The sequence below is a fragment of the Colobus angolensis genome, unplaced genomic scaffold, assembly GCF_000951035.1.
Source record: "Colobus angolensis palliatus isolate OR3802 unplaced genomic scaffold, Cang.pa_1.0 Scaffold33, whole genome shotgun sequence".
Lineage (NCBI taxonomy): Eukaryota > Metazoa > Chordata > Mammalia > Primates > Cercopithecidae > Colobus > Colobus angolensis.
In genome coordinates this window covers 8707615-8726068 of record NW_012116599.1, presented here as the reverse complement: position 1 = coordinate 8726068, position 18454 = coordinate 8707615, and the positions used below count along the sequence as shown (strand labels likewise).

The following is an 18454-nucleotide window of genomic DNA, read 5'->3' as shown; positions in this document are numbered from 1 at the left end:
AGTAGAGACAGGATTTCACCGTGTTGGCCAGGATGGTATCGATCTCTTGACCTCGTGATCCACCCACCTCGGCCTGGATGGATGTAATCCCAAAGTGCTGGGATTACAGGCGTGAGCCACCGTGCCCAGCCAAGAGGGACCTTCAAGGGGTGATTAAGTCATGAGGGCTCCTCCCCTCTTGAATGGAATGAAGAGCCTTATACAAGAAGCTTCACGCAGTGTTCAGCCTACCCTTTAGCCTTCCACTGTGTGAGGACACAGCATTCCTTCCTTCCAGGGGCTGCAGCTCTCACAAGACAATCAAACAAGCCTGCACCTTGATCTTGGTCTTCCTAGCCTCCAGAACAGTGAGAAAATCAATTTCTGTTTTTGTTTTTTTTTAAATAAATTATCTACTCTGTGGTATTTTGTTATAGCAGCACAACGAGATTAAGCCAAGGAGGTTAAAGAAGAAGAGTGGGAAGTAGGTTTTGTAAAATGCCATCACACATCTGGACTATTGAGACACATCCATGGCAACATGAATGACAGAAACCTGATTATGGGAGAGAACTGACCAAAGTTTGGGAACTCCAGCAAAGCTGAGAGAGTGTTCTTCGGTTCTTCTGAAGTAGCTCCGAGTGACTCCAAGACCACACACATTTGGTTTTAGCCTTGAGTCTGCTACTTTATCAGTGGAGTGACCTTGGACAGGTGTCTCAGAGTACCTGGGCTCTATTGTCGTCACCTGTAAAATGGGGCTGATAGAACTTGCCTTTTAGGGAAAGCACAGATACTAAGTAAATGGGAGACTGTTTCTGTGACATAGTAATGTAATGGTAGACTCCCAGAATGACTTTATGTGCAAAGGGATCTGCTTCAAAGGGGATGGGGCATTTGACTGTGAAAATTACTATAGAAGGCCAAATGTGATGCTTGGATGAATTCCCCATAGACTAAAGGGACAGCTTGGGGTTGAGTTCACTGGATGAGGGGCTGTGTGCTTTACTTGACTAGACCTAATCTGCACCTGAGTTGACCTCATGGGTTGCATTGGCTGCTAGTGAGCTGTGAGTGTTTTCTGAGATCCTGGTGGCCTCTAATCCCATTTCCAGGTGGACAGAGGCGGGCTGAGGCACAGATGTGTTGGCCACTGTTCCTGGCCCTGGACGGTTAGGCTTCCACAGGGACACTGGCTGGGGTGAGAACTTAGCAGCTCATGTGGCTGTGGTTGCTTCATGGCTGGACATGCCTTGCCATTAAAAAGGTAAGAGGAGTTGACTGATTTCCATAATTTTCTTAGGAGGTATTGAGGAAACTTTTACATTTAATAAACATTGCTTAGTGTTGCCTGTAACAAAGAAACAAATCAAGAGAAATGAGTAGTATATTTAAATCAAGAGAAATGAGTAGTATATTTTATATACTTATATTCTATATTTTATATTGTGTTTATACACACACAAGTATATACACTCTATAAACATTATATACATACATGTGTGTGTATAAAATATGTCCCTTTGGCAATCATATTGTGCTGTATTTTGAAAAGTAGACTGTGATTTGATATGTAAAATGAAAAAACTAACTTCTGTTTCATTCCCAGTAACTCTGACCAAACCTTCACAAGCAGATACTACAAAGACCCAAAGGCGGCAGTAAATTCCTCTTGTTGATTTAAATCCCATTAGGGTCCACACTTGTGTAACAAATGTAGAAAATCCTATAGCTGACAAAGCAGATGACTTAAGGGGGCTTTATACCAAAGAGGCTTATAGGAGTTATTCACAGAAGAACTTCCAATTGTAAAAGAGATAAACAAGCTTTGGATCTGAGTGGTGTTTAATCTGAGTGTGCATAAGGGCCAAGAAGGGCTCATATTGCAGAACTTACCAAAGAATCTCAGCACTTTAAAACCCTAGTGGTTCTGGCTTCACTGACCAAAGTTTATTATTCTAGTCAGTCAGTCTCTCTCTCTCTCTTTTCTTTCTTTCTGATGGTGAAGTGCAATATGGTATCTGCTTTTGGCACCAAATTACAGTCCTGAACACCTTTAATTTACCCATGAATACAACTAGAACCTTCTTGACAACATATTAGAAACAATTACTCTCTTTTAGATTGGCACCCTTTCCCAGGCCAAGATTAAACATTGCAATTAGAGAAGTGTATAAGCGATGGATTAAAATGTCAGGAAAAATATCAAACTGGGACAGTTGTTTTACTTCATAAGGTCTTAGCAGAGCTCTCTCCCAGCATGCCTTGTGTCTTTGTAAAAGTCTTAATACGGACCATATGTGTAAATAGAAGAACTAAATAAAACTTAATAGATCACCTGAGTCAAGTTATTGAATAAAACATCTGCTCTAAAATCAAGTTCAAATGTGCTCTTTGTAGAATCAGCATGTGATGATGTAGGGTACATGAAGCAAAGAGGAATTCTTACTTTCGAAATTTTGTGGGTGAAACCCAGCTCCACCAGGAAAAGGGCGCATATGGGAGAAGATGGGTGGGAGATGAGAGACAGAGCCATCTGAAAGCCTGTGGATTTCTGACATTTGAGTTGTCTGTATGGTGGAACATTTTGATATAAGGAAAATTATATAACAATGTTTAAAATCACAATTAACATTGCTTTATTTTTATTTTTTTGAGACAGGATCTCATTCTGTTGTCCAGGCTGGAGTGCAGTAGTGCAATAACAGCTCACTGCAGCCTCAACCTCCTGGGCTCAGGCGATCCTCCCACCTCAGCCTTCCGGGTAGCTGGAACTACAGCCATGCACCACCAAACCTGGCTAATTTCTCATGTTTTTTTTCTTTTGTAGAGATGGGGTTTCATCTTGTTGCCCAGGCTTATCTTGAACTCCTGGAACACTGCTTTTAAACATTTTCTTTTTCGGGGGCAATGCAAGAACATCCAATTGCAATCCAATTATAAGTTGGAGTAAAAATAAGCATGATGCATGGCATCAAAAAATGCAGTGCAATATAGAGTTTGGGAGGCCACGGTAGCTTCAAGGTGAGGTTGCTGGCAACATTCCAAGAGAAGGTGGACCGCTGGAGAAAGTGTGTGCTCCAGAGCAAAGGGTGGGCATTTTTGCTGGTCATTCATTTCTTCATTCATTTACTCACAAATTGCTACTCAGCTCCCACTAAAAGTCACAGTTTTTACTACACACATAGACTTAGTGATGCCTCCAGGCTGTCCTAGATGACACTGGTACTAGGTTGAAAAGGGAAGTCAGCAGACCGTGTCTTCTTTATCCAATTTGATGAGACTCCAAGCCACAGCCTTCCATATCTCAAAGGCATTTCTTTGAGATAAGGTGTATTTCTCACACCAAGTCATGTAGAGAACCAATAAGGAATATGTTCTCTCCTCAAGGAGAATTGTATTTTTCATAGGCTTCAAAACTCCTGTTTTGCTTAAGCTAGAAGTATCTCTTATGGTGGGATTTTAGGAACAAATGGTATTTTTGTGGATAAAAGGATATTTTCATTAACCTCTAGTATCATTTCAGGAAAACAGCTACCAACATGGTTTTAGCAGATACCTTTTTGTTTAAATCTGAAAGAGTGTTAAATTATCTATCCACATATGTTTCTGGATGTTTATAAACTACGATATATACACACAAAAGGAGGATGTGCCCATTAAAAAACACATTTAAAGCAGAAAATGTATCCATACACTCACATCCAAAGCTATTTGTTAAAACTCTTCAGTATATTGCCATTCAACCTATAATTTCTCACTATGCTTTAAAAAATATAACTTTATGTGTTTGCAATATATATATTTACACACACACGTATTACATAATGGTAAAATCAACCAAATTCTTTTTGTGATTATGTTATCTGCTTACATGTATGTGAGGCTTGACATGAAAGCAAATATAAATATAAATTGTTATTACCAGTTGGATTGTTCTAGATGTAATGATTATCTTTGATTTTAGGATAGTTACAGAACTTCCCTTTTGTGGATTAACAATTGTAACAGGAAAATGACTGCTCCTAATAGAAACCCTTCTCATAGTCATATAAACAAGTAGGGATACAAGTTCTCATTTAATGAAAAGTGGAGAAGAACAATTGCTTGTATCGGTTTTATTTGCTCCACAAAGATCCTATGAAAATTGCAGGCTCTTTCTCTCGATTCTCTTGGATGTGGTGTGTTGACCATTATTCTTATGCATTTGCCTTTTGGTTGCAGGATGGCTGTTGCAACTCCAATCATAATACACGTGTCCCTCAGTATCCCTGGGGAATCGATTCAGGACCTCTTGTGGATACTAAAATCTACAGATGGTCAAGACCCTGGTATAAAATGGCATGGTATTTGCATACAACCAATGCACACCCTTCTGTATATTTTCCATCATCTCTAGATTACTTACAATACCTAATATAGTGTAAATGCTACATAAATCGTTGTTACACTGTGTTGGTTGGGAGATAATGACAAGAAAAAAGTCCGTACCTGTTCCGTACAGGTGCAGTTTTTTCCCCAATACTTTTGATCTGTGGTTGCTTGAATGCACTGATGCAGAACCCACAGGTACAGAGGGCCAGCTATATTTATGTTTAGGGATGAAGAAAGAGCAAGGCGCAGTACCCTTATGAGGGAAATAAAACTTTCTCCAGGAGGTCCCAGTAGAATTCTCTCTGCACACATTTGATGGTGTGCTTGCCAGAGTTGTATGGCAAGCTTACCAAGCCTCTTGAGCATTTCCAGCCTCTGAAGAGGAAGGCTGAGGTTAAGGGAATGGATAATTGCTACCCGTGAATGGTCTATACCTTTAGTAAATTGTGATAGCTGGTACTGATCTGCTGTCATTAGAAATAGTTGAGATGCATAGACATAGGTAATTTGACCCAATGCTGTCCATTAGAACTATCTGTGATGATGAAAATGTTCAATAATCTGCACTGTTCAATATGGTGGCCACTGGCCATAGGTGACTAACGAGCACTTGAAAGGTGCCTATTGGGACTGAAGTGCAGATTTTAAAATTTAGTTTCAGTAAATTTAAATGGAAGTAGTCATATATTGCAAGGCTAGTGGCTATCATACTGGGCAACACAAATTTGAGCATCTGAGTTATTGAGGAGAGTAAGGTTGACATTTGGGAGGTCAAGTCCTTTTATGATGATCTTACTAAAAAATCAAAATATCAAAATGTTATTTCCTCATGCATATGTGTTCAGTTTGCGTTTGTTTGTTTTTGCTTCACAAAGTCAACCAGAAGAACAATTTCTCTGCCTAAACACAGATTTCTTGAAAATTTTGCGTGGGGATTGCTCTTTTATAGTTATGAAAATTTGACACTACAGAATATTTTTAAAAAGTTCTAAACACCCCATTTTCCTTCACAGTGCTATTTCAGCGGCAGTAGAACAAAATGACTTTTAAAGGGGGTCATCTAACACTTTACCCCCTTCCTGTCTGCTGTTGTATAAACTGTAAATGCATTTTTCCATCATGAAATGGTTCAGTCTCTGAAATGTGTGAGTTTATTTTGGATTTAATTTTATTTCTGGCAAGTTTCATGAGAAACAAATATCAGAGGAGATCAGGGAACTTTCAGTATCACGAGTCCTTCCAAGCTCTGATTTCCTCGTACACTTGGGTGTTGGTGGACATTCTGGCAGTGCTCTTTGGCCAAAGCTCTGATGGAATGAACATGGCCAAGCTGGAAGAGTACAGATCTCAAATGTGCTCATAGGAAGCCTCACTGGAGCTTGGAAGTCCAGCATCTTGGGTGGTGTCCCATGGGTTTGGGAGGTGTCATCCTGTGCTAAGTTTTGTCAGGAGATAGGACATCAACAAGTCAATTTATCTTCCAGTTAGAATGTTCATTTTACTGTTGGGTTCAACAACATCTTTTGCGCTATGTGATATTCAGAACAAAGCCATGAAACACTCTAATGGGAAATTCTGTACCTTGAAAAGCAACTGTTAAACCAATTCTGGAAAGTTGGGAAGTGTGAGAAGTGCTTACTTTTGGACTGGGCCACAGATGTAGGTGGGTTGTGGATACTGCCGCCTAAGTGTCAGACTCACACTACTCAATGAACCCTGAAGGGTTGGCTCACGAGTTAAAACAAGAACCAAGATTTGCATCAACATCCTGTCTGGAAACAGATGGCATACTCAAAGATCAACTGAGGTGACTTTAAGAGGATACTATTTACAGATGTGTGGATAGGATTAAGGGAATTAATAGGAGATAATAAAGCACTGAAGGCCAGCATAAATGGGATGTTCTTATGGTGTCTCATTGGTATAGTTTGCCTATGTCCCCAGCCAGATGTCATCTTGAACTGTAGTTCCCATAATCCCCATGTGTTCTGGGGTGGACCCAGTGGGAGATAGTTGAATCGTGGGGCTGGTTACCTCCATGCTGTTCTCATGATAGTGAGTTAGTTCTCACGAGATCTGATGGTTTTATAGGGAACTTTTCCCTCTTGGCTCTCATTCCTCTCCTTGCTGTCGCCATGTGAAGAAGGACCTGTTTTCTTCCCCTGCCACCATGATTGTAAGTTTCCTGAGGCCTCCTCAGACATACTGAACTGTGAGTCAATTAATCCTCTTTCCTTTATAAATTACCCAGTCCCATGTGTGTCTTTATTAGCAGCATGGGAAGGGACTAATCCACTCATCCTGAAAAGGGTTCAGTAGAGCCCTGGTTTTGGAAGAGAGGTCACCAAACAGGAGCTGTGTCCCTGGGTGTAGGAGAAGCATCCAAGTGAACACACCCTGGCCCTGGAGGAGGGGTGGGAGAATAAATAACACCCTTATGTCTTTCTGCAGTTGCTTCTTTGTTCTTCCCATGTCTCCTATTGTCTGGCACCTCTCAGAAGCCTGAGAGCAAGTGAAGAATGCAATCCACAGAGGATGGAGAATGACCCTTGAGGGTCAAGGAGAATAACCCACGCATTACTGTAATTTATCCAGTGCTGCTCTGTGGGTACAGGCTGCTAAATACTTCCATACACATTAGCTAATTTCATTCCCACTACAATTTCCATTTTACTAATGAGAAGACTGAAGCTCAGGGAAGTTATGCAAATTTCCTAGAATCTAGCAGCTGGTTAATTATCAAGTCAGTAGCCTGAACTTTCTTCACACTCCAGTCCAAACTCTTACCTTTATGCTATGAGAAGGATGTGGAGATTTATTAGAAGTAGAGGGAATATAGAAACCAACCTTATGGTATCAATTATAATCATAGTAATAAGAAGAATACCCCTGCCTGACATTTCAGAGAAATTATCTCACTTGAATCTCACAGTATTTTTGGGAGTTAAAAAGGTTAGGTATTGTTAACTTTACCTTACAGATGAAAAATAGCAAAAGTTCAGGCCAAATGACTTGCGCAAAACAGCATCTCAGGGCTGGCATTTGAATATAGTTTTTTTTTTGTTTTTTTTTTATTCTGAATCCATCAGTCAATCAAGTATACCACATTGCTAATTAGAAAATGCTGGCAGCAGGACAGTTTAATTAAATTAAGCGAAACCCCAAAACCAAATGGAAAACAAAAGCCATGTTATATAGATATTCTGGTGGAGTACTAATATCTGTTTTACCTTGTGGATCGCTATTTTTAATTTTGTGCATTTTGAAAAGCCTACCAACAATGATGGTCCATTGTAAAAGTAGTGAATAAACAATAGATGACTCAAAAATAAGAGGAAGGAAAATATTTGAATACATGGGTAGCAATTTCTTAAAAAAGTTAATTAAAAATTTATATAATATACCAAATACCAGAATTAATTCCAGATACAGAGTTAAATATAAATGCTTAATAGATGGAGAGACACCCAAAAGGTAATGTGAAGGAAACAACCGACATTGTTTGGTCTGTGTTTCCTGGACACCAGTTGCAGTGTAGGGGCTGAGAAAGACTTTTCTTTTCCTCTGGTAGATACCCAATAATGGAATCACTGGGTTGAATGGTAGTTCTAGTTTTAGTTCTTTGAGGAATCTCCAAACTGCTTTCCACAGGGGCTGAACTAATTTACATTCCCAACAACAGCATATAAACATTCCCCTTTCTTTGCATCATTGCCAACACTGGTTATTTTTTGACTTTTTAATAATAGCTATTCTGACCTTGGAATACTACATAGCCATACAGATGAATGAAATAATGTCCTTTGAAGCAACGTGGATGCAGCTGGAAGCCATTATCCTCAGTGAATTAATGCAGAAACAGAAAATCAAATACCACATATTATCACTTATAAATGGGAACTAACTAATGGGTACACGTGGACATAAAGATGGAAACAGTAGACACTGGGGTCTCCAAAAGCCAGGAGGGAGGAAGGGGATCGGGAGTTGAAAAACTGCTGATTGGGTACTATGTCCACTATTTGGGCAATGTGTCCGATAGAAACCCAAAGCTCAGCATTACGCAATATATCCATGTAACAAACCTGCATAGGTATCCCCCGAATCTAAAATAAAAGAAAAATAGAAAGTGTTTTTCCATGTAACCCTTGCCACAGTTTTAGCTGGAGGTTACTGTCGGCTTCACAGATGAGAAAACCAAGGTGCAGAAGCCTGTGTAGAGCCCCATGGCAGACAGTGTTGTAGCCCAGTAGGAGCCTTCACTGTTCTCACTCCAGACTCCACATAGCTAACCACCCTGTGTTCTTAGAATAATTTCCATCCTGACTGTTAGAATACAGTGAAGGAAGAAATTAGCACTTTGTTTTGCAGGCTTGTTAGATTTCCATAAGGTGAACAATAGTGTAGCTGAAAGCAAATAATAGAAGACACTGGGAAAATATTTGCATTGAATATGACAGTCCAAGGGTTAAATTTTGTAACAAAGGTTTTAACCAATGCATAAGAAACACCATGTTGATAAATGGATAAAAGGATATGAATAAACATTAGAATATGCTTAGTAAACACATTTGAAAAAATTAAGCTTCTTAATAAAAGAAATGCAGATTAAAATAATAATGAGATAGCATTTTGCATATTTCAAATGAATAATTGTGGGGTTTTTTGGTTGTTTTTTAGGCTAATACTAGGGAAATTACTAGGCCCTTGGTATGGTGGCAATGGAATTTGAACAGTCGTTTTGGAAAAGCAATTTGGCAGCAATTATAAGGAATCATAAAATTTCTACATACTTTGACCTAGCCATCCCACTCCTGGGAATTTGTCCTGAGGCAATTATTAAAAAGACAACGAAAGCCACGTGTAGGAAAAAGTTAACTGCAATAATATTTATAATAGTAAAAATTGGAAGTCACCTAAAGGTCTCATAACAGGAACTGATGTGGTAAATGATAGGTCTGTGTATTAGGGTTCTCCAGAGAAACAGGGCCAATAGGGTACGTGTGTGTGTGTGTGTGTGTGTTTGTGAAGAGACTTTTTAAAATTAGGAATTGGCTTATGTGATTTTGGAGGCTGAGAAATCCAGACCCAGGAGAGCCGATGGTGTAGGTTCCTTAGAAGTCCTAATTGGAAGTCAGGAGAAGACTGATGTTTTAGTTCAAAGACAGTCAGGTGGAGAGAGTAATTCTTTCATACTCAACCTTGCATTCTATTCAGGCCTTCAGCAGGTTGGGTGAGGCTTGTGTACTCTGGGGAGGACAACCTGCTTACTCAATTTTACTGACTCTATTATTAGTCTCATCTAGAAGCACCCTCATAGACGCATGCAAGAATAATATTTAACCAAACATCTGGGCACCCTGTGGTGCAGTCAAGTTGACACATAAAATTAACTCTCACAGTCTGTGTAACCATCAAATTAATTATAAAAGCCGTATAATAGTATGAAATACTAATGATGTTAATTGAAAAAGGGAAGAAAAATTATATTTATACTATGCTTTTAATTGCAAAAATGTCCACATGTAGATTAGTATTAAAAGTAAGTACAGAAAATAAAAATAACAATAGTGACCGTAACAGGATGGGAAAGTTATGGCTCATGCAGACCCATGAACACATGGGCTTTTTGTGGCACTGGCACGTGGTTCAAGGTAAGTGGAGTTCTGGGTGCATGAAGGGGAGTGCTCCAAGATCAGGTTGAGTAGAAGTTAGAGCTAAGTAAGGAAAATTGTTTGATATCATCCTAAAGAGTTTGAACTTTGTTCTTATAGACATTGGAAAGCCATTGAAAATGTTATAAGTAAATTTATATTTGGGGAATTCTGACAGCACTGAAGGCTTCCGAGTGGGAGAGGGGTGCTTTGGAAGACTGTGTAATGGTCTAGGCAGGAGGTGAGAGCCTCAACTAGTAATGGCAGTGTGGTCATGGAGAGGAGTGGAGTTGCTTGACAGGAATGTCAGAGAGGGGGATACCCAGCATTTGCCAAGTGCTCAGATGTGGACATGTGGGAAAGGAAGGAGGGAAGCAGGACTGCCACTCTTTTGGCTTGGATGAATGTGGTTAAGAGGAATGGGGAGGGAGGCAACATGCCACGTTCCATGTTGTGTTTACTGATAGTCAGGTCATCAGGAGGCATCCTGTATTTCTTCCACGAGACAGTTGGAATGTGGATCTTTTCCTTGGGAGAGAGGGAATGGTGGTGGAACTTGAGCATGATTATTTGTGGCCATAGTTGAAATTGGGAGACCGTGAGATGCTTAGGGAAACTGAATATCAGGAGGAAAGAAGATGGCTGAGGGCAGAACCCTGGGGAATTCCAAGGTTTAAAGATGGAAGGAGGCATTGATGAACAGCTGGGGAAGGAGTAGCTTGAGGTAGATGTGCAGATGGAATGAAGTGAAGGTCTCAAGAAGAGGGAGTAGATGGTGGAGCCAAAGAGGGCTGCAGATTTAGAAGGCTAAAGTCTCTTAGGTGGCCTTTGGATAGCCTGTTGTACCTTGGACCATGCAGGTTACAGTGGAGCATGGAGTGGGGTCAGAAGTGGAGGAAGGAACCAGAGAACATGGAGTGAGAAGGTAAAGGAAAATGATGCAGTAGATACATGGCTCTAAAGTACTCAGGACTTTCAGAGGCTTAAACATAGGGTGACCAACTGTCCCACTTTGCCTGATACTAAGGGCGTTCCCTGGTTGTGCAATTTCATTCCCCAAATTAGGAAAGGCTTGAGCATACCGAGACAAGTTGGCCACCATACTTAAAAGTATGTAAGCTAATGTATCTGTTCTCTAAGGGGTTAGAGCTGGATGGGGATACCAGATGTATGTACATGATGCAGTTAAATACCAATACAAGGGGTAAGTCTGCACCGATCGGGCAATTCAGTGGGACAGAAAGTTTGGGAATGTTTTTGAAAATATTTATGGGTTAAAGCAATTTGGTGAAATTTTGGGAAAAATGAGCTGAGTTTTTTTTTTTTTTAATTCTTTTTTTTCACTAAAATATCAAGACAGAGTAGCACAATAAAACTGTAGCAAATAAAGCACTGGTATAAACATTGTCAGTTTTAAGCTAAATAGCTTCTTTATTGAGTTTTCTAATTACTGTTTGATTTATTTAGTTTTAATTTTACTCCAAAGGGAATAAAAACCTGTAACAACACCTCATTAATTTGCATTAATGGGGAGGTGGAGTGCTATTTGATATGGACAAACACTGAGTTTACAGAAATTCAATGCTAATAGCCCCTCCATCCTAGAAAAGACCCAAGTTGTGCAGTGGGGCCGACTGAACCCATAGAATTACCTCCTTGTTTGCCAGGCTGGGCCCTGCCTGCCGCCATCCCTGGGTGTTGGAGTTCCCACTCCTAGTTCAGTTTCCTGGCACAGGCTCCCAATCGCATTGCCTATTGGTTCACTGGAGAGCATGGGCCACTGGAGTCCTGGCGTCCAACCCACGTGGGCTTGGGGCCAACTTCGGGCTCTCTGTGGCTCATTTTCCTCATCAGTTACACAGTCCTTTTGTGAGAATTAAAAGCAATGTTTGTGCAGTAAGGATGCCCCTCCATCTGGGGCTCTCTCACCTGGCTGCTTGCCACTTGCTAGTTCTAGACAAGTCACCCAACATTTCCATGCCTCAGTTTTCTCTGTAAATGAGATTTACAGTGTCATGGGAGCCTGGGCAACATAGTAAGACCCTGTGTATACAAAAAAATAAGAAAATAAAAGGGCATGGTGGAGTGTACCTGTGGTCCTGGCTACTTGGGAGGCTGAGGTGGGAGGATCACTCTAGCTTGGGAGATCAAGGCTGCAGTGAGCCGCAGCTATGACACTGCACGCCAGCCTGAGTGACAGAATGTGGCCTTGAATCAAGAAAAAGTCCCCAAAACAAAAGGACAAAATGGTGTCATGGAATTTACAGTCAATCACATATATAGAGTGCTTAGCTCAGCGTTCCCACATTTTTATTCTTTTTTTTTTTTTGAGACGGAGTCTCGCTCTGTCGCCCAGGCTGGACTGCAGTGGCTGGATCTCAGCTCACTGCAAGCTCCACCTCCCGGGTTTACGCCATTCTCCTGCCTCAGCCTCCCGAGTAGCTGGGACTACAAGCGCCCGCCACCTCGCACGGCTAGTTTTTTGTACTTTTTAATAGAGACGGGGTTTCACCTGGTTAGCCAGGATGGTCTCGATCTCCTGACCTTGTGATCCGCCCATCTCGGCCTCCCAAAGTGCTGGGATTACAGGCTTGAGCCACCGCGCCCGGCCCACATTTTTATTCTTAGTCCTTTTTAAACCATTTACTAGCTATGTGACCTTAGACATGTGTCTTTCTTTCTCTTTATTTCCTTATCTACAACAATGACAAAAAATAAATGAAAGGGGGCTTGGCCAGACACAGTGGCTTATGCTTATAATCCCAGTGCTTTGAGAGGTGCAGATGGGAGGATCATTTGAGGCCAGTAGAATTTATTGAGACTCTGTCTCTATGAAAAGTTTAAAAAATTAGTCAGGTGTGGTGGTGTACGCCTGTAGTCCTCCTAGCACTTGGGAGGCTGAGGTGGGAGGATCACTTGAGCCGAGGAGTTTGAAGCTGCAATGAGCTATGACTGTGCCACTGCATTCCAGCCTGGGCAACAAAGTGAGGCTGATATGGTTTGGCTGTGGCCCCACCCAAATCTCATCTTGAACTGTCGTTCCCATAATCCCCACCTTTTGTGGGAGGGACCCAGTGGGAGGTGATTGAATCTTGGGGGCGGTTTCCCCCATGCTGCTGTTCTTGTGATAGTTCTCACAACATCTGATGGTTTTATAAGGGGCTTCCCCCGACTTCTCTCTGCACTTCTTCTTGCTGTTGCTATGTGAAGGACGTGTTTGCTGCCCCTTTTGCCATGCTTGTAAGTTTCCTGAGGCATCCCCAGCCCTGTGGAACTGTGAGTCACTTAAATCTCTTTCCTTTATAAAATACCCAGCTTCGGGTGTATCTTTATTAGCAGTGTGAGAATGGACTAATACAGAGACCCTGTCTCTAAAAAATAAATAAGTAAATAAATTAATTAAAAGGGCCTGAACTAGGTAATTTGTAGAGTCTTGCCCAGTTTTTGAACATTGTGTTTTCTGTACCATCAACTGAAGCTTGGGCTGAGGATTGATAAATGTGTATTAGTGTGGTGGCTTGAGAGACTGGCTTCAGGAGAAGATTTCAATTTAGCATATCCTGACCTTTGAAAGTGAGAATTTAGTTGAGGACAAAAGACTTCAAGAGGGTCTACAAAGGAAGGAGTATGGATCAAGATTAGTCTGTCTTTATGCAGATCCATGCAGAGGGTCTCTGTTGAGTAAATCAATAAATTGGACAGAGTGTGGGCTTGTTTGCCTGCATCCCTGCTACTTGTCTTCTCTTTGTTACCATAGCTCCTTCCCCACTCTGCAGTCTGGCCTGTGTCTTTGGACTTTGGCCATCAGTCCACTCCTTCTTTCTTCTCTAAATCCCAGGGCTCCTAACCTGGCCTCTGTATATGGAATATGCTTTCAGACTGAGCTCATACACTTTCTCTCAAATGCTAGACATCCTACCTATTTGCTTACCTGTCCTCTGAGACCTGTCTGCACCATCCTGCCTTTGGGTGACATTTCTATCCTCCAGGTAATTGCTGACCCTGGTTTTGGCCTCTATCCTGCCTTGTGCTGTTGCTGGCAAAGAGTCACCTCGGTTCCATTATTGATTTCTGCAGCGTGTGCAGGAAGAGTTACTCTGTGATTACGACTTGTGCAACTCGACAGTATATGGATGGGTTGAATGGGCACAAAATTTGTCATTTTTTTTCTGTATTTCTTTCATTGTCATGCTTTTTTTTTTTATTTCCTCAGGAAACAAAATTGTAGAGAAGTTATTTCAAGTAATAGAAGTTCATGAATCTCTACAAGCCTATGTCGTGAACTTTTGTGTTAGTTCATGTTGAATCATTTCAATCCGCTGCTATATTCCAGGCACTCTCACAGGCCCCCTTCGGTCCATTGAAAAGGAATTAGTACTTTAGTGGAGGATAGAAATAATAACCAGTTAATGAAAGTAAAGGACTATTACAGAGATAGATATGTACAAAGGTTTTGAGCTGCACAGCTGAGGAAACACTCAGTTGTCTGGAGTTAGGTTTGGGGAGTATTCCCAGCAGAAGTGACCATTAGGCCGAATCTTAGAGGTCATTATAGATGGAGATGGAGAACACAGTATAGTGAAAGGCTCAGAGGAATGAAATATGTGTTAGAAATGGACTGGTTTGGGGTAGTTGGAGGGTGCATGAGGAGAAGATTAAGCAAGAAAAGTAGAACTGGGACCATGTTTAGACCTACCTTGGAATGCTATGAGAAGCAGACTGTCTGGTGGTGATAGGGAATTCTTACAAAATCAGAATGCATTGACTCTCAGTTAGTGACTTTTTTACCATGAGGAACTTGGGAAATAATGATTGTTCATTTCACATTGAGTATCTCTGCATTATTTGAAGCTTTTGGAGATCTTCTTTATAGGACTAGTAGTAATTCTGGCTCCTCTTTGTAAATTACCAGTTATACATTGACCTTCTCCAACCAGCCCTGCTTTTGAGCTGGGTCTCATGTTTTCTGTGGCATCCTCTCTGTCTGCAGGTGGAGCCACATGTTCCTCTCCCACCCTCCATCTCTCTCCATTCTTTCATCCCAAGTGAGATTAGCGAATCTTGTTTACTTCACAGCCAGGGCCAAGAAGAGGCTTTGAATGAATAATTTCTGACTGTATTTCTTCTTGGTGCTGTTTTCTCTCCAGAAAGGCACTATCATTAATTAAAGAAGAGTAAACAAAGCAAATCCTAAGCAGCTGAGCTTCATATTTTAGAAGACCCATAAACCTCATCAGCATAAAATAAATTAAGTTTGGAGCTTACCAAGTGCACACTTTCATTTTGATAGAGTGTTTCACGCTCTGGATAGAATCTTCTGAAGTCATCCAGAGCTCAGACAGGGCTCCCTGTAGATCCTGGACAAAAATGGGCTCTGCCCCCATTTGGCTGCTCCAGCAAGGAGGCTAATGGAAAGTAAAGGACACTGGTAGCCAATTCCAGCAGCCTTGAATGTGGACCTCTGGGCCATGGTTGTATAGTGGTTTTATCTACTTATCTATTTAAAAGTACTTGAGATGTATACATTTCACTGTGTAAATTATACCCCCAATAAAATTCTAAGTAAACAAAAAGAGTTATCTGCTTATTTAAGAAATCTTCCTTCTTCTTTGCTTTTTTTTTTAAAAAAATATGTATATATAAAATGAGAGTTCTAAAGTGCCTTTTTCAGGAGAGAATTTTGAAAATTAAAAGGACAGTGACAGTAACAATATAATTTGCAGCTCTGGGCCAGTCACTTTTTTGTATTAGTTTTCTCTTTTGCAAGTGGCATGCCAGGTTCTTGGTTTTGTTTATGGGTTTTGTTTCTGGTTTATTTCCTCCTCATATGAGAAGCATACTTAAGAAATACTTTGTAAAAACCTGTATAGTTTTTTTTTTATTTTTTACTTTTTAAGAGCTTGATAACTTGAGGATTACTCATTTTTTTAAAAGGTTAAAACCTAAGGCCCTGATCTACCAACTCTGATTCATAGCATCTGCATCATTTTTCTGCTCTTTTCTCTGAGACATGGTCATTTAGCTGCTGGTCTTCATGGTGATAGTATATTTTTCTTCCTGTGAGTCCTTATCTATGCAGGTTTCTCATCCCACTGTTTTGGAAAGGAAAACCATCAGAACACCTGAGACAATGAGGCTGGATACTGGAGGTGAGAAGCAGACTGTCAGTATCAAGCTCTGAACTGGGAGGAGAAGCCTTCTAATGAATCTGAGCGTCCACTTCTCCTCCACAGCTGCTGATGCACTTGCCCCCTGGGCATGTTGAGGGGGACCACGTGGCAAGCATCATAGTTGATGTTAGCTATTTTAAAAAGCTGTCTTTGTAGTTCATTCTTCCGCTGCCTAGGAGTCTGCCAGTGGAGTCACAAGGCCAAGTATTGATGGCTTCACCTTCCGAGAGCCTTTCTTCTTAAAGCTGAGTGTCTGGCTATCAAGCCAGAAAGGAGATGGGTCACTGAGGGGGACATCCTCTTCCACAGGAAAAATGAGGTTTTGCTGAATTCCTCCTGGCATTCAGTGGTTTCCAGACCACGTTCTGCAGAGGTGATTCTGCTGTCTCACAAAGGATTTTGATTTTGATTATATTTTCAAAGTATCTTTTCATTAGTTGGAAGCCATAATACAAGGAAGCACAAATGGTTGACTGTGTTATGCACTACATTTTAACAGTCTTGTTGGTAAACCACCAGTATATTAATTGGAGATCATGGGTATAAATTTAATTCTTTTATTCACTTTATTCTGATTTTATCATAAAATTTCTCTGCCATATCTGTGTACATATTTGAACTTTTGATAAAACGTGTTCCCGATTAGATGCGAACACTGTTCGTTTTTGGAGTCAAGCCTACACCTGTCTATACATACCCTTTTCATGGGAACTCCCCATTGTGGTACGTTTCAGTGCTCAGTTGAGTGTAGGAACGCCCAGGTGCCTGGTTGGTCCCTGCTCTGCTCATGGTCAAGTGGTGGAATTGTGAGAATAAAGAAACACGCTGGAACCTAGTGTATTTTAAGTAAGCATGTAAAACTTCAAGGCAGAACTACCCTGAACAGCACCAAAAGATAAATGAATAAATGATACATTGAGGAAAATGTATTGTAAGATATTTGACTAACAAAGGTTCTATTCTCTTAATATGCCACGTGCTTTCACAATCAATATGAAAAAGACAAGCAATCCAGTAGAAAAATGGGCAAAAGACTCAAATAGAGTCACAGAAAGTACCGATTTTCAATTAACATGCCTAGAAGCGTTCAGCCTCATTCAGGTAATAAACTGTAAAATACAACAATAGTTAGAGTTCCCTTGCCCACCACTCCCCTCTGCTGCAGACCCAACTATCGTGTCAGGCAAGTAGCAGTTAAAAAGTGGGATAAAGCCCATGCTGTTCGATGAGGGATAATAGGTGCTTTCCTCTATTGTTGTTATTTGTGGGAGTGTTCATTTTTCTAAATATCCATATATGATTAGTAAAATTGTATCATGATTTACTACAACACTATTGAGCCTAAGGAAAGGAGACAGAGAGAAAGAGGAGATATGCTGTTAGGGGAAAATGTTGGATATATAGTAAAAATAAAAAGTAAGCTGTAAAATAGTACATATGGTATGATCACATTGACGTGTGTGTGTGTGTGTGTGTGTGTTTGTGTGTGTGTATGTGTGTGCATGTATATCTATATAAAAAATGAAAGAAGAGACCGGGCCCGGTGATTCACGCCTGTAATTCCAGCACTTTGGTAGGCTGAGGTGGGCGGATTACGAGGTCAGGAGATCGTAGCCATCCTGGATAACAAGGTGAAACCCCGTCTCTACTAAAAATACAAAAATACAAAGAGAAATTAGCCGGGCATGGTGGCGGGTGCCTGTAGTCCCAACTACTCGGGTGGCTGAGGCAGGAGAATGGCGTGAACCCGGGAGGCGGAGCTTGTAGTGAGCTGAGATGGCGCCACTGCACTCCAGCCTGGGTGACAGAGTGAGATTCCATCTCAAAAAAAAGAAAGAAAGAAAGAAGAGTCTTCCTGTGCTTACAAATATATTGAAATTTCTGGAGTGAGATGTAAAACAAAAACAAAAGCAAAATAAAACAAATCAACAACAGAAAACCCTGCTGATGGTGGTAGACTTTGTGGTTTCACACTGATATTTAGGACATAAATATCAATCTTTTATATTTCATTATATGTTCTTCAATATCACTTCAATTTCATTTTTTACAGTGAACAGGTAGATTTTTAGTGATAAGAAAACTAATTAATAAAACAGTGCTCGATTCTCATTCTCTAATAATGTCCTAATCTTCCCTCATATCTGATTCTAGAATCCTGTTTTTTCAAATCCAGATACTTGTAGATTTGTTTTTAATTGATGAAGTCTTCAGTATCCTTAGGATCTACTTCTTAAGTCAGTATATTTTGGCTGACTTGCCTTGACAGCTCACTAG

At 40.7% G+C, this 18454-nt stretch overlaps 1 protein-coding gene across 4 annotated transcripts in view; it reads left to right on the top strand.

Annotated features, from left to right (window-relative positions):
• The window catches only part of PID1 (phosphotyrosine interaction domain containing 1), a 269964-nt gene that overhangs the window by 39614 nt on the left and 211896 nt on the right, over nucleotides 1-18454 (top strand). Inside the window, exon 2 of one of the 4 annotated variants that reach the window (XM_011951957.1) lies at nucleotides 4204-4310. The exons of the other annotated variants lie outside the window; for them this stretch is intronic. Within the exon in view, the coding sequence (XP_011807347.1) occupies nucleotides 4296-4310 (15 nt within the window). The 5' untranslated portion in view covers nucleotides 4204-4295. The remainder of the gene's footprint in view (nucleotides 1-4203; nucleotides 4311-18454) is intronic. 4 annotated transcript variants of the gene reach the window in all.